Source organism: Marmota marmota, unplaced genomic scaffold (assembly GCF_001458135.2).
Source record: "Marmota marmota marmota unplaced genomic scaffold, marMar, whole genome shotgun sequence".
NCBI lineage: Eukaryota > Metazoa > Chordata > Mammalia > Rodentia > Sciuridae > Marmota > Marmota marmota.
Window position 1 is genome coordinate 10058649 of NW_025999944.1, and position 14543 is coordinate 10073191.

Sequence of the window (14543 nt, forward strand, 5' to 3'; positions counted from 1 at the left end):
TTGAGTAAATCATATTAGACAGCAAGATCTTTTATCATTTTTAACCCAGCAATTCTGGGAAATGCAAGTCAATTAGGGAAATTAAATCTCCAGTAGAAACAGTAGCTTTCTCAGGTCATTATAACCTGCATAAAAATGACTGTAACCAAGGAGTCCCCACACACGAGATTTTATTATATTAAAGAAAGGAATTGCGTGGGACATTCAAGAGTTGCATCCGTTAATAATGTAATTCAAGAAGAAAAGAAGAAATAATTATGAGCAAGTCATGAGGTCTTTTAAAACTCTGTACACAGATTCATAATAGAAAAATTACATAATATAAAAGGTAGTGTCCACCATGATAGATGCCCATTTCTCATTAGGCCATAACTGTCATAGGCATGTCACTCAATATGACATTTCTTTATGAGTAAATTTAAATATTTGGAACCAAATGGCATCTTAGCTTTCTCAGCTCTGTTTTTCTGTTATTTCCATATTTGCCATCTTCTTAGAGCTAGGGTTTGGGCCTGTCCTGCAGAAGCCATTGACCACAGCATCTTTCTGATGTGGATTGTGGGCTTGTACAAAACGTAGGGGACTCTGGTGGCCCCCTGAGTTGTGTGCACTTTCCTGGGAAGAGGTAGGCACCTCCTTCCAGACAGATCGGAAATGTGCCTTGGTATTTTCCTCGTGCTCATCTCTTTGTTCCCCCAGTGTTAATGGATCATCCCCCGTGTCCCTGTGTGTGCCGTCAACTACATGGTGCTGGGTAATCTCTGAAGATAGGGAAAAAAGGAAGTGAGGCCGTTGGTGCCCTGGAAGGGTTTGGAGTTGAGAGCATCCCAGACGTTCTCCTACAAGCAAAGGCACAAGAAGGCAGCAAGACATGAGGGGGAGGCAGAGGCAAAAGGCCTGGGGGCCGGGAGAGGGCACTTCAGTTTGCAGTGAGGTCTGAGAAGTGGTGACTCCTGATGTGAGCCTTGGAGATGAGTGTGATTGTCACGGGAGTGGGTGAAAAAGCCTGTTGGGGGGAGGGAACACGGAGCAAGGACAGGAGGCCCAGCCATGCCCACTCCTTGGCAACTGGTCTATGGTAAGCCTCTATCTACTCCTGACTGGTCCCTGTGGTTGGGGGAACAGAAGACCATGGTACAGTGCCTGCCTCTGAACCATGACGGTCTGCACTGGGAGTGTAGCCTCATGTCTGTGTTGTGCTCATCCCCAAACCCACTCCACCACACTTGCTTGGGAAAATCAGTGTTTTGAGCTGAAATGTGTCACTGCTTTGGCATGCCTGTTAATACCCTGCTGAGCAGGGAGCGCTCTGGTCTAGAGAGGCAGTCCCCCACCTGATGAGCAGCGTGTCTAGATGAAGATCACAGGCCCCGCTGATTGGCAGGAGCCACCTCCTCTCCATCCCGTTGCAGCTGTGTCTCAGAGGCCTACAATTGGAGCTAAGTTTGAGGAGGGGTCCCACTTCCAGGCCAGAAGGCTTGAGGATATATTTATCTCTCTGCTCTGGGAAAGAAAGGAAGTTGAGCTGCTCTGATTATTCTCCTTCTGTTTCCAGCTCAGCCCTCTTTCTTCAAGAGTGTTTAATAAATATCAGGGGCCTGGCCCAGTGGCAAGGAGGGGCTCCTGCAGGTTATTGGCTAGTTAAAAGCAGCATGGGTTGAGGAAGCACAAGGGAAACTCATGCCATTATCCCCAGTCAGGCCTAGAGGCCTGGATAGCCTGACAGTCGTGTGGCTCACACGGAGCTAGCACTCAGGGGCCTTTCCAGCACCTGTGACTGGCTTGCAGTGCTTCCCACGCCAGCGATGACTCTGTCCCCACCCTGCCTCCTGTGTACGCTTTCATCCGGCCTCCCAGTCAGGGCTTGGTGAGTTGTCAGGGCTTCAGACAGGGGCCAGCATGGATCCAGGCTGCCAGGCCAGCAATCATGTGGCACTCTGCGTCCTGCCACATTGCATGGGGTGGTTGAGGGAGCAGAGCAGAGCCGCAGAGCACAGAGCGCTGCGGGCACAGGGGATGGGCAGAGGTTGTCAGTGCCATGTGCACACTGACCTCACAAGTCCCTGGGGAAACAATTCATGGGACAGAGGGGGCCTGTCCTGGGGCTGTCACATTTCATATCTGTCCTGATGGAGGGAGCTGCAGCCATGTGTGCTCCAGAGAGTGGATTAAAATGCACATTCGGAATGGGCCGTGCCACGAAAATAACACGGATTGTCTCATCCTCATAGAGAGATGGACTGGACAGAAAGGAAGCAAAGTGCCTTTTGGTTGGGCCAGAGCAAGTGCTCCCCAGCACCCACTTCCCTGAATTCTCTTTCTCTGGAAGCAGTAGATTGAAGCACAGAGGTTGATGTTAAAAAAAAAAAGAAAAAAAAAAGTTCTTCCAAATTAAGGTCATTCAAATCTTAGGTGCCATGAATTCTCCCTCCCCTTTCCCAGTCACTGTTATTGTGATTGTCCTACAAGTCCAGGTTCTATTCCATGGAGCAGAGAGTAGAGAGCAGCGTTTATTAGCAGCAGCTCGAGCCAGAGTTTGGGGAACTTTTGTGCAGAAGAAGCCATATTAATTTATGGGTTGGGTGAGCATATACACCAGGTCACCAGTCTCTGTTTGAACTTGGTGGCACTCAGCCGTCCACTGTTCATTTGCCTCTCTGTCACCCACGGGGCGGTTTTATCTTTAGCACTGTGAGCTCATTTTCAAATGCTGCCTTGTCGTCTTCATTGTTTAATGTGATTTAACTTCCCCCAAATATGTGACACATCGGTACACATGGACTGTAGACTGTTTAGGGAGGGAAATCCTGATGCTGTGGTTCTTTTAATGCAGCTTATTTATTGATTGATTAACTGATAAAAATTATTTATTGATTGATTGGTTGATATCAGGGATTGAACCCAGGGGTGCTTTGCCACTAAGCTATAATCACAACCCTTTCATTTATTTATTTGTTTTATTCTGAGACAGGGTCTCAATAAGTTGTTTAGGGCCTCACTGAGTTGCTAAGGCTGGCCTCGAACTTGCGATCCTCCTACCTTAGCTTCTCAAGTCGCTGGGATTACAGGTGTGCGCCTCCACACGGGGCTAATGCAGCATATGAAGGAGCAACATGCCTCTTGCCTTTGCAAAAGTTGCTTGCTATCATTCAAATAAAATGCATTCTTTGTATTTGAAATCTCTTGTGACAGATTCTATAAATGCTCCTGGAGGAGGTATTTGAATTATGAGCTCATTCATTGTGTTTGAAAATGTCAGTGTTCTCTGCTCTGCAGATTAGCTACCAGACCTCCCTGACATTAAGGGAGCAGAAGTTCCAAAGAGCATAAACTTAGAAACAAATGAAAAAAAAAAAAAAAGACCTATTACAGGATGCTAAAGCAAGACAGGCCCCAGGCTGGACACTCTCTTAGATGAACAGATGAAAATCCAGTCTTCCCTGGAAGTTGGTTGTGCTGACTTCTGGAAGCTAGGGTTGTAGAAACCCCAGCAGACATGAAGCTGGCTGCCAGGCCTTCACATCACCCGTGTGTGTTTGGAGACAGGGATGTGGCTCTGTCCTTAACAGTACTAGACCTAATACTGAGAAGGCTGTGGAGCCCAACTACGGTGCTACTCACAGAAAATATGGACTGAGGTCCCGTATCCAGATCAAAGGTTACATATAAAGTTCTAAGAGGAGGAGAGTCCCTCAAATGTAGAGCAGGGCTGAACTGAATGCAGAATTAAGGAAAAAGAAAACTTGGAGGCTAAAGGGACCTTTCAGCTCTGCACCTGCTGGATTTTGTAATAAGGAAACTGAGGAAAGAAAGACGAAGTGACTGGCCTTTAATAAATTAGAGGCAGATCAGGGCTCAGAACCATTTATATACCCACACGTTTATTCACAGATGTCTGTTGAACGTCAGGTGGGAACCAGGCACGGCTCCAGGTTTCCTGACTCACGGAGGAGGGCTTTTTCCACCATGAGGCCTTCTGCCCTGATCGCAATCTTAAATGCCGTGTCTGGCATCAGACTCAGACAAGGCTGGGCCCACAGATTCCTCAGATAAAAATCCAAGCCCGCTCAGATCTGAAAGAAGATGGTAACTCCAAGAAGGAAAAGCAGAACTGGTTTCACTGATAAGATGACCAGATATGAGTACAACTTAGCATCGGAAGCGCTTATGACTCTGTATTTGTGTTGACCTTTAACCAAGAGAGTGACTTCGAATAGAGACTTTTTTTAAAAAATGGAACTTGGCTTCCATACCTTTTAACTCTGTCAAAATTAGAGAGAAATTGGGGAATGGTGGGCCTGGGAGGGAGGGTGAGGAGTTGGGGAAGGGGAATCCACTATGAAAGAAGGGTGGTGTTGGCAAGAAGAGGGGGACCCGCCAAATGCCAGGCCCTGCACACACAGGAACTGGAAGGTGGGCCCCTCCTTCCTGGAGGGAGGCAGTCCCTGTCCTGCTTTACGCTGAATGGTGAATTCTGTTTTGCTCGACATATGCCTCTTCCAAAGGTTCTCCTGTGCCTGGATAAGAACAGCAAACTGAAGAACCATCTTGGCTTCCCCACCCTGGGCCTGGGAATCCTCGGGAGCTAATGACAGCGCTGCTTCCAGAGTGCCTTGTGCTATCTGATAACTAATTTATCTGATAACTAATAACTCTGTGAGACAGTCAAGGGAGGTGTTATTATTCCCACTTTGCAGATGAGGCAACCGAGGTTCAGGAAGATTAATGGGCTTGCCTGCCTCTCAGAGCTCATGTGCCGGAGGTCTGAGGCCGTCCCAGTCTTCTGGCTCCAAGCTGGGATTGTTTTCCGCCATCCTCTACTGCTTTACCTGAGGGTGGGGAAGGAATCCAAGTTTCAGTCCGTTTGGGGACAGATACACATCGAGAATATTTTTTTTGCCTAGCTCCTGGATTTAAATGCAGATGAGAAGATGCCAGGAGAGGCCCATTCCATGGTAATTTAATTTCCTTGGCTCAGTAGATTCATTTGGGTGACTGAGGAAGCATGGAGATTTCCCATGGGGTGTGTTTGTAGTTTTGCTGGTTCAGGCTTTCTCCTTCACAAAAAAATCGTCAGTAGTGATGACAGCACAGTTTTCAACGTGGGGAAATTGCCAGACACACAAGAGGAGGAAAAAAATCAAGTCAAAAGTTTGCTACGTGTTCTTGGTCCTCTCCATCCCAAGGGTTCCACTGAGTCTGTACCTGCCTGGGTGGTCCCTCCCTGCACCCTTCAGCTTACAGAAGAAACAGGGCAAGAGGTGGATGGTCCTGGCCATGTTTTTTCCCCTGGGAATTCTGTCAGCCTGGGAAGAAACTGGGCGTGGGAACGTCTGTCCCTGATTGTCTCTTCATCTTCCCGTCTAGAGCCGCCAACTTCAGGAACTTCACCTTCATCCAGCTGAATGGCGAGTTTTCCCGGGGAAAGGGACTGGATGTGGGAGCCCGCTTCTGGAAGGGAAGCAACGTCCTGCTGTTCTTCTGTGACGTGGACATCTACTTCACCTCTGAATTCCTCAACACGTGCAGGCTGAACACACAGCCAGGTGTGGCCCTCTCCCCCAGGTGTCATGCTCTGCAGTTCACTCTGATGTCCTGCCTCACCAGGCTCATTTTACCCCAGGGACACAGAAAGGGACAGTCATCTGGTTTGGTCTCTTCTTGGGTGCCACAAGGCAGGCCTGGCAGACACCATAATTCTGGGACTCAGTCCAGAGTTGGTTTGTGTAACCCCGTATCCATGTTCTACTGGGAGGTCAGCCTTAGTGGCCATCACAGGGGAAGGTGTGATGAGGAGGACAGGGACTGTTCCAATCCAAAGGGAAAAGGGCATCTGTGGGCAGATACCAAGGCCAGGGGAGGGGGCTGTGAGCAGAAGGAACCCACATTATGAAAATTATTTCAATAGACTTTGCTTGGGCAGGAATGATAATCAGCTAAGAATTATTGGCATGGCATATTAGTTGTTAAAATATAGAAACTCTTCCTACTTTGGGGAAGATTTCCTGTATTTCCTATACTTTGGTAAAGAGCAACTACTCTGAGCTCTCTACCCGCTGCTGCCCTGTCACTCAGGCTCCCTGGCAACCTTTGAGACTGCCCTGGATCCAGCCATCAAAGGGTTAATATTTGCCAAGCAGGGGAACCAGGACTCTTCTTCCATACCCACCTCCTTGGTGGGTACCCAGTGCTAGAGCCACAGACTATGGAGATCTTGAACATTATCCCTGCTCTGGGAGGGCAGAAATGTTTGAGCATCTGATTGACAGGTCTACCTGGGGCTGTGCTTGTCAGATCTATTTAAAGTTGAGAGAAGAGAAAAAAGAAAAGTGGGTGCAGATATCCAGGATGTCCCAGAGGCTGAATGTCAATGAATCTGTCCCTTTAAGCAAATGCTTGTTTTCTGGTTTGCAGGGAAGAAGGTATTTTACCCAGTCCTTTTCAGCCAGTACAATCCTGGCATAATCTACGGCCATCACGATGCTGTCCCTCCCCTGGAACAGCAGCTGGTGAGTAATTACCCCACGGATCCCTTTGTGCGGCTGCTTTGTGGCTTTCATTACCAGGGGTGCCTGACCGTGAGGAAAGGCTAGTGGGGATCTGTGGATGGATTCCCTCAGTAGTTTTTAAGTTGAGCAGATGTTCTGGCCTTTGCTCCCAGCGCCTTGTTGATTGAAAGTGTTTGCAGTATTTAAAAGTGGAAAATAAATAGGAACGGTACCTTACAGGAGGGTAATTTCACACCTTCATAGTTTTCTTCTATGATTTTGGGGAACGAGTGTTATTGCGTGGTGACTGAAGCATACTTTCTCTGTATTATTATAAAATCCTGCCACATGACAAAGGTGAGATTAATGTTTCCATTGGTCAGGTGGAAAACAGACACTGGAAAGAGGCGGCTCACCACGGGGCACAGGGCTAGCCGTTGGGGAACGAGGGCTGAGCCAGGTCCCCAGTCCTGGATCTTCCTCATGGCAGGACAGTTCCCACATATCAGCAGGCCTGGGTGGACATTGGCATCAGAGGTGTCATTGGCAAGGTGGCTTTTGAAGGAGGAGTGGAGAGACCTCTCTGCTAAGATCGTGGCTACACAGGTGATGGGCCAGTGACTCTCGAAGCCAGATGTCATGACAGACTGCTGGTCCCTTCAGCAGAAAAGCAGCACAGGCATGGGGTGAGGGCAGGGGGCAAACAGGAAGAAGATCTCCACTGAGCCTAGGCTGCCCCTCCAAGAATGCATTTCCTGTTGCTTTAGTCTCCTCTGATCCATGGGACATGTTCCAAAACCCCCAGTGGATGCCTGAAACCATGGGTAGTACCAGATCCTACACAGACTGTTTTCCCCTATATATACACACCTATGATAAAGTTTAATTTATAAATCATAGTAAGAGATTAATTAATTAGTAATAGAATAATTATGACAATATACTATAATAAACATATTTATTTCTAGAATCTTCCATTTCATGTTTTTGGACTAGTATTGGCTCTGGTATTGAACCCACTAAAAGAGGTGGAGGGGGTGGCTTTTGTACTGTTGCTCATCCTCCCTTCAGAGAGGTGAGATATCTTGTCCTCAGCTGCATTTTAGTTGGGGCTGAATCTTTGGGCTGCTCCGACCAGGGGGTGTACTGTTCTCCCTTGCCCTATGTAGATCCGCCTCCTGTTGGGACAAAGCAAGTTTCTTCCCATTGAGTAACCTTGAGGGGGAAGGAAGGAAATCTGGTTCATGAACGTGACAGAGTCTCTCCTGCCCCTATGCAAGGGCAAGTGAATGAATTTCCATAGAAAACATGCGTGCGGTGAAATTCTTTTGAGGACTACCTCTGTGTTTAGTTTCTGCAAGTAGCAAATCTATTGTCTCCAGGCCCATCCTGTGCCCTGCACCCACCCTCCCTCCCTCCCTCCCCGGTTAACCTCTGGCAGCTGATGGTATGATCATTTCCAAAATGTGGCAGCTTTGAGGATCTTCAGGCTAGACACAGATTTCTCACCCATGTCCTAGTGTGGTTTCCATGGGTTCAAGCCAGGAGACACACTAAGAGAGAGAGTGCCCCATGAAACTTTAGCACCATTGTATGTCTGTTGATGTAGAGTACCTTTAACCATGCTTTATACAAACTATACATTTTTACTCCCCAAGAGCCAGTTCTCATTTGCTTACAAGTGAAATCTCCCCCCATCAAGACAAACTTCTCATTTTCTGTCCTGAAGAGTTTTAACCTTCTAATAAGGTTTAAGGGAAAAGTAGGGCGCAGAGTTTATTTTATTTCCGCCAATCAGAATAAAAGTTCCTTTAGTTTCAAATGTGATTAATTCGTTAGGTCAAACTCTTAAAGACCTTATTTGCTTGCAAAGGAGTTCTGCTCATTTTGCAATTTAAAGGTTTTATCCTTGTATTATTATTCCAACAGAGAAGCAGGTACAGAGGGATGTTACAGTCAGCACAGTTAAGCTGGTCTCCCAGAACCTCAGACGCAGTGGTCAAGACAGAAACAGCTCAGATTTCCTGAGTCCACCGCTAGAAGGGCTGAAATATCCTGAAGCCTTTGACATTTAATTACAGAAACATTTTGACCTCTCCCAGAGCACATGACTCTGTTATTTTGGAGTTTAATATTTGTGATTATTTAATCTGAGGAAACAGGACACTCCAAAAGTTCCCCATCCACCAAAATAAAAATTAAGTCACCTTCTTTACTGGACATGCCATGTCTTAAGTACCTGCTGCTGCCCAAGGGCTTGGCGCAGGTGAGTCAGAAGGACTGCAGCAGGTCCCTGTATTCCTAAGTGTTTGTGAGAGATCTCGCCCGGCTCCTCCTCCTGCAGAGGTGGAATGACTGATCCAAGATTGCCCAGCTGCTAGTGTCAGAGCTGAGCCTCAGGCCAGGATTTCCTTCCTCCAGTGCATTGGAAATGGATTTGCTGAGGTTCAGGATAAGAGCCAAAGTGTGAAAGCAGTAGGCTGCTGACAAAAATCCCCAAGGCAAACATCAAATTGGGGGAAATCAATATAATGGAGATGGAGTGTGTGGGTGGTGAGAAGGTATAAAATAAAAAGTAATGACTGGAGATAGATAAATTAGGAAAGACCTCCTCCTGAGGGGACGTTTTGGCTCAGTCTAGGAAGAAGTGGTTGCACATCCATTAACAAATCTTGATAGCCTTCCCTGGAATACCTCGGTATCACAGGCCAGGGGGGACATAGGTCCAGAATGCAGCTGTAATGAAAGTTACTTATGCAAACAAGTCAACCTTTCCCAGCAGCCCTGAAAATATGACCTCGTTTGTCAATGTGTCAGTTATTACTCCTCATGGCTGTTGCCACTGTCGTTTTCTATTTTGCTTGCAGATAAAAGCGAGGAACTGAGTGTATGAGGGTGCATGTGTGCTCAGACGACTTGTTTCTTCACCTTTGAGCACAGGCCATTAGGAATAAGTAATAAGTGACATCACAGGATTTTATACCAATATTTAATTTTTTGAGTTTTCGGCCGCGAGATGAAACGGGCTGATGCTTTCCTGTAGAAACACCTTGCTGAGAAAGGAATGACTATCATTTAAATAAATGTTCACTTGAGACATTCCACTTTCTTGGCTCGAGCTTTGCTACTTCTTGCCTAGGTTCCTGCAGGAGCCTCCTACCACTTCTATCTTTAGATCCCGACCCTCCCCTACTCTCTAGTCTTTTCTTCACCCTCTGCCAGGGATGTGTTTCAAAAACACAGATTAATTCCATTTTTTTTTCTTTAAAAAAAAAAAGTCTTTCATGGCATGAAGCCAGTGGTGTGCTGGTAAATGTTTAACAACCCACTCTCTGAAAAGGGGGGAAAAGGCCCTGATGATGGGGTGTGCCAATTTCCAATGTGTAAATACTCCCACTGAGGCCTATTTCAGGGTACCAACGTGATGTCGCATGAACAGAGATCTGCAAAGGGACGGCACAGTCCTTGGGAGCTGGTCCTAGTGGGTCTAGCACACTACAAGCCTGACCCCCCTCTTGGGATTAATTGTCCTCCACAAACTGACTCTAACCTGATGACAGAGAGTGTGTCTGTAACCCTGCCATCAGGCACTTGGTACCAGCAAGAGAAACACCCAGGCCGACGCGCTGCCAAGGGCACAACTGCTCACCATTTCTCATGTCCTCAGTGTCAGATGCCGCTTCTCTGCCCGCTGTGCAGCCACTCCCAAATTTTAAATGCAGGGACTTTGTACCATTCTGTTCAGCACAGGAAGGAGGCTGGCTCCTATCCCCACCCTCCCTCAGATTACACCCCTACCTCTCTAACTCCTTTCAAAAAGTGATTTATGCAGACCCACACTTTAGCTTTTAAAAATTGCCTGCTGAGCACAGCACATCGAGTGCATCCTTGCAGTGTGTTTTTATTTATTAGGGAAATACACACTCACAGAGTTAACAAAAATAATTAGCGGACACCATTTCACAAGTCCATGCTGTGCCCAAATCAGCTCATGGGATGCTCTAGAAGGATTATTCTCACTTTGCAGATGAGGAATTTGAGGTTCAGGGAATTTAAGACACGTGCTCTGACTCCCACAGCTGCTGAGTGACAAAAGCAGAAACTCAAGTGCCACGCTGGGTTGAGGGTACCATTGGCAGGGCACACAAAATTTGGCCTCAAAGTGCTTCAGGAGAGGAAAGAGCCCTGTTCCTGAGCTGAGAGAACCTGGGTGATCCCTTGGCAGAACGTGGCCTTGGAAGAGGCAGTCTCTTTGAGGGGTTGGGGGAGGGCAGATGCTGATTAAAGAAGGCTTGTGGGAAAATGGGAGTTAGTGCAAACCTGGGAGGAGATGGCACTGGAGCCCATTCTTAAGTGAATTTTTTGAAAGTGGTGGCTCCAGAATACCTTATTGCTCCAGCAATGGAACTGGGATTGTCCCAGCAATCCTAGCGTTGCTCTGGGCTTGCCTACCGCAGGCTAAGTGAACTTGGCCACATCATTCCGCCTCCATACACAGAGGCCACAAAAACGAGGACATTCCTGGAATCTTTTGCAATTTGATCCCTGAGCCCCAAATAATAAGGAATACACAGCACAAGGGGTATGTGTGGTGGGGTATCCAACCCAGTCCTAGAAGCCACTGCCATTCAGGGTGTCTCGTGCTCACTGAGAAGAATCTGCTACCTAAGTAGCAGCAAAATGAAAATGCAGGAGCATGTCCAAAGGCATTGGGGATCTTAAGATGGCGACAGCAAGCACGCGGTCTTCCAGGTGTGGGGCCCAGCGGTTCACATGCCCATCATCCTGCCGTAGGCATTCCTGGTGAGTGCCAGGCTGGGCGACCAGCTTTGGTTCTTGGGAGACTCTCTTCGATTTGGAGGAGCTACTCTGCCTGAGTATCTGTTATTTATTTTATGTTTGGGTCCAGATTGCTTCGTGGGCAGAGGTCCAAGGCGGCACCATAAACCAGACAGGCACTGCCTGCCGGCGGGTGCCCGTGCAGCTGCGGGGCGGGGCGCCTGCCTTCCCCAGCCTGGGGAGAGATGCTGATTTCTGCTTTGTGTTTGGGTCCTAATAGAAAATAATCACCCCGTCACGTGGATCGCCCACAGAGCAGCGGCTCTGGGAACTTCCTGCGGGAGAGCAGGCCTGACCACGTCCTGGCGTGGTGTGTTGGCCTGCGGTGCTGAGCCTGCCCTCAGGGGGGACAGGTGGCACTGCAGGGAGAGATGAGAGGCCAGCCGTGGAGAGACATTGTTAAACGAGGGTGGCTGCATAGACAGATGGTGAAATGCAAGAAAGGCTTCTCTTTTGAAGTTTACTGTTAGGGTCTCTCCCCACCACCACCCTGGGGCAGTAGACACCATCGATGCATATGTCTGAGAGTTTTTGAGAAGTCAGTCAAGCCCTCTGCTGTGGGTCCCAGGAAGGGGAAGACACTTTTATCTGTTGATCACAGGATTTTTTTTCTTTAATTTTCCTCTTTTTAGTTATGCATGACAGTAGAATGTATTTTGACATATTATATATGCATGGAGTATTCTTGTGGTTGGACATGGTGTGGCGTTTCACTGGGGGTGTGTTCATATATGAACTTAGGAAAGTTATGTCTGATTCGTTCTCCTGTCTTTCCTATTCCCATCCTCCTCCCCTCCCTTTATTTAATCCAATGAAAACTTATATTCTTCCCTCCTCCCACCCCCTTATTGTGTGTTAGCATCTGCAATAACAAAGAGAATATTTGGTCTTTGGTTTGGGGGGATTGGCTTATTTCACTTAGCATGGTAGCCTCCATTTCCATCCATTTACTGGCAAATGCCATAACTTCATTCTTTATGGATGAGTAATATTCCATTGGGTCACAGGGTTCTGGCATCACCACTAGACTTCCTAGGCCTTTGCTGAGTCACTTGCTGACAATATCTGCCACCTGGAGTGTGTCTGTTTCCACTGGCTGCTGGGAACTGTCTCTACCCTAGGATTGTGCCCCTGTTACTCATGGGAGCATCTATGGAGTGCCTGCTGTGTGCTGGACAGTGTCTGGGTGCTGGAGATATAGCCCTGAATGAGACCAAGGCCCTGACTTTGGTTCACCCGTGGTGGTGGGTGACGACTGTCAGCAAACGGAGGCATGAGTGTGACAGCGGACCATTTCAGAGAGCCAGGCGTGTTATGGAGAAGATGAACCAGGGTGACGACACGGAGTGTGACGGGGTGGCAGGTGTACTGGAGAAAGATCTGATGCTACCTTGGGTTTTGGTCCTAATAAGAAATGATGGCTCCTCAGGTGTAAGAAGCACCACCATTCTGTTCCACTAGTCAGGAGGGTCAGGACAGCCGCTCTGAGCAATGGGATAGGAGCAGAGCCCAGGGGTGAGCAGGGCAGGGTGAGCAGGTTGAAGACTGCAGTTTCCAAGCCTTGGATGCCTGAGACATCCATGTTTGTGGGGCAGGAAGCAGGACTGTGTACCGGGGAGAAGGGAGGAGAGGTGGAGGGGAAGCAGGGGAGGCCAGGTAGAGGAGGGACAGAGGTTTCCCGTGGATTCTCTTCTGATTGCTTTGGGGAGATACTACAGGGTTTTTGCTGGGAGTGTAATTGGTGTTGGAGAGCACTCGCTCCCTCCCACCAGGCTGCTCTTGAGGGCTCCCTTCCAGTCCCTGCCGCAGCCCGCTGTGGTGGGGGAACCTCTAATGAGTGAACTCCATCTTGCCCTGGAATTATGTGCTGTGGGCACAACCAAGTCGGTTTCCACAAAGGGCTGCATTTCACTGAGCTCCTCACTTGGTGGCTTTCTGTGGCTTGCCGACCTCAATGACTGTTTCTACAGCTCACTCCCCTGGTCTGGTGGTAAATCAGCTTGTCCCCGTCATGCCGTCCCCAGGTGAAGGGCGCCCTTCACCTTGCTCCACCTTGTCGGGCACTACATGGACTCGGTCCTGGGACAGCCACCTCTTGGGAGCTCCCCTGTTCTTCCCAAGTCCTGCCGACGGCTTTCCCCATTGGGAGCGTTTTCTTCTAAATCCCACGTAGACCTCAGCCAAATGTGTGAAGTGTGGACACTGGCTCTTCTCTGCAACTCCACTTTTATCCAGAAACTTAGAGGACAGTCTGCATCTTGGCCAGCAAAGGGGCCATGAAGCCGTCAGCTGCAAGAGAAATCTCTACCTGGGGTGTCAGGGATGGAGCAAAATCCCGTTTTTTAAAAAATGACCTAGTGGAGATTTTTCCAGAATTTCCTGCCTTGCAAAAAAAAAATCTTTCCAGCTGATGTTAATAAAATGTCCTTGTTGTCTGGAGGTGTTTCAGGGCAGCCCTTGGTCCTGAGGTGGTTTGGAAGAACATCCAACGGGGGCAGCTTTTGCCCAAGAACCTCCCTAGGTCCCCCTCTCCCTCAGGCAGTTGTGACGTGTTCGTAGTGGAGTGGACGACCCCTACAAGTGGGTCCTCGTACAAATAAGATGGTCTCATGGGTTCCAAGGGAAAGAATTTTAAGATGTGATGAATCCCTTTAAAAACCATTTGTCAAATATAATTTAGGCTCTGGGAAGCTTCTGGAAGATGGACTAACAGTGATAAGATACAGGTTTGGATGTGAGAGCTAGAAGAATCCTTAGGGGTGATTAGTTCAACACCGTCATCTTATCGAAAAGAAAATAGAGGCCCCAAGAAATGAAGGAAGCTGCCTGAGCTGAAGTGGCCGTCCAGTGGTCAGGTTGGGACAAGTCCCTGCCACTCCTCCCCATTCACTTACTGTTTCTATTTAGTGGCCAACACAGTCACGTGTCCCAAAAGGGGACCTGCTGCCTCTTGGGCTTGGGGAGGGGACTGCTATCCTCTTAAGTACCTATGTGTCCTGCAAAAGTAAACCATAAAAATCAACTATGAAGGCCTCAAAAACAGGGGCTGGGGCTGGGGCTCAACGGTAGAGCGCTTGCCTGGCACGTGTGAGGTGCTGGGTTTGAGTCTCAGTACCACACAAAGATAATAAATAAATTAAATAAAGGTATTGTGTCCATCTACAACTAAAAACAAATCTAAAAAAGATCTCAAAAAAATCATATATATATATATAT

The 14543-nt window shown here is 48.0% G+C and overlaps 1 protein-coding gene across 1 annotated transcript in view; it reads left to right on the forward strand.

Annotated features, from left to right (window-relative positions):
* Nucleotides 1–14543, forward strand: part of Csgalnact1 (chondroitin sulfate N-acetylgalactosaminyltransferase 1) — a 176792-nt gene that overhangs the window by 156405 nt on the left and 5844 nt on the right. The window contains exons 7-8 of the mRNA XM_015499536.2: nucleotides 5368–5546; nucleotides 6415–6509. Coding sequence (XP_015355022.1) covers nucleotides 5368–5546; nucleotides 6415–6509 — 274 coding nt within the window. The remainder of the gene's footprint in view (nucleotides 1–5367; nucleotides 5547–6414; nucleotides 6510–14543) is intronic.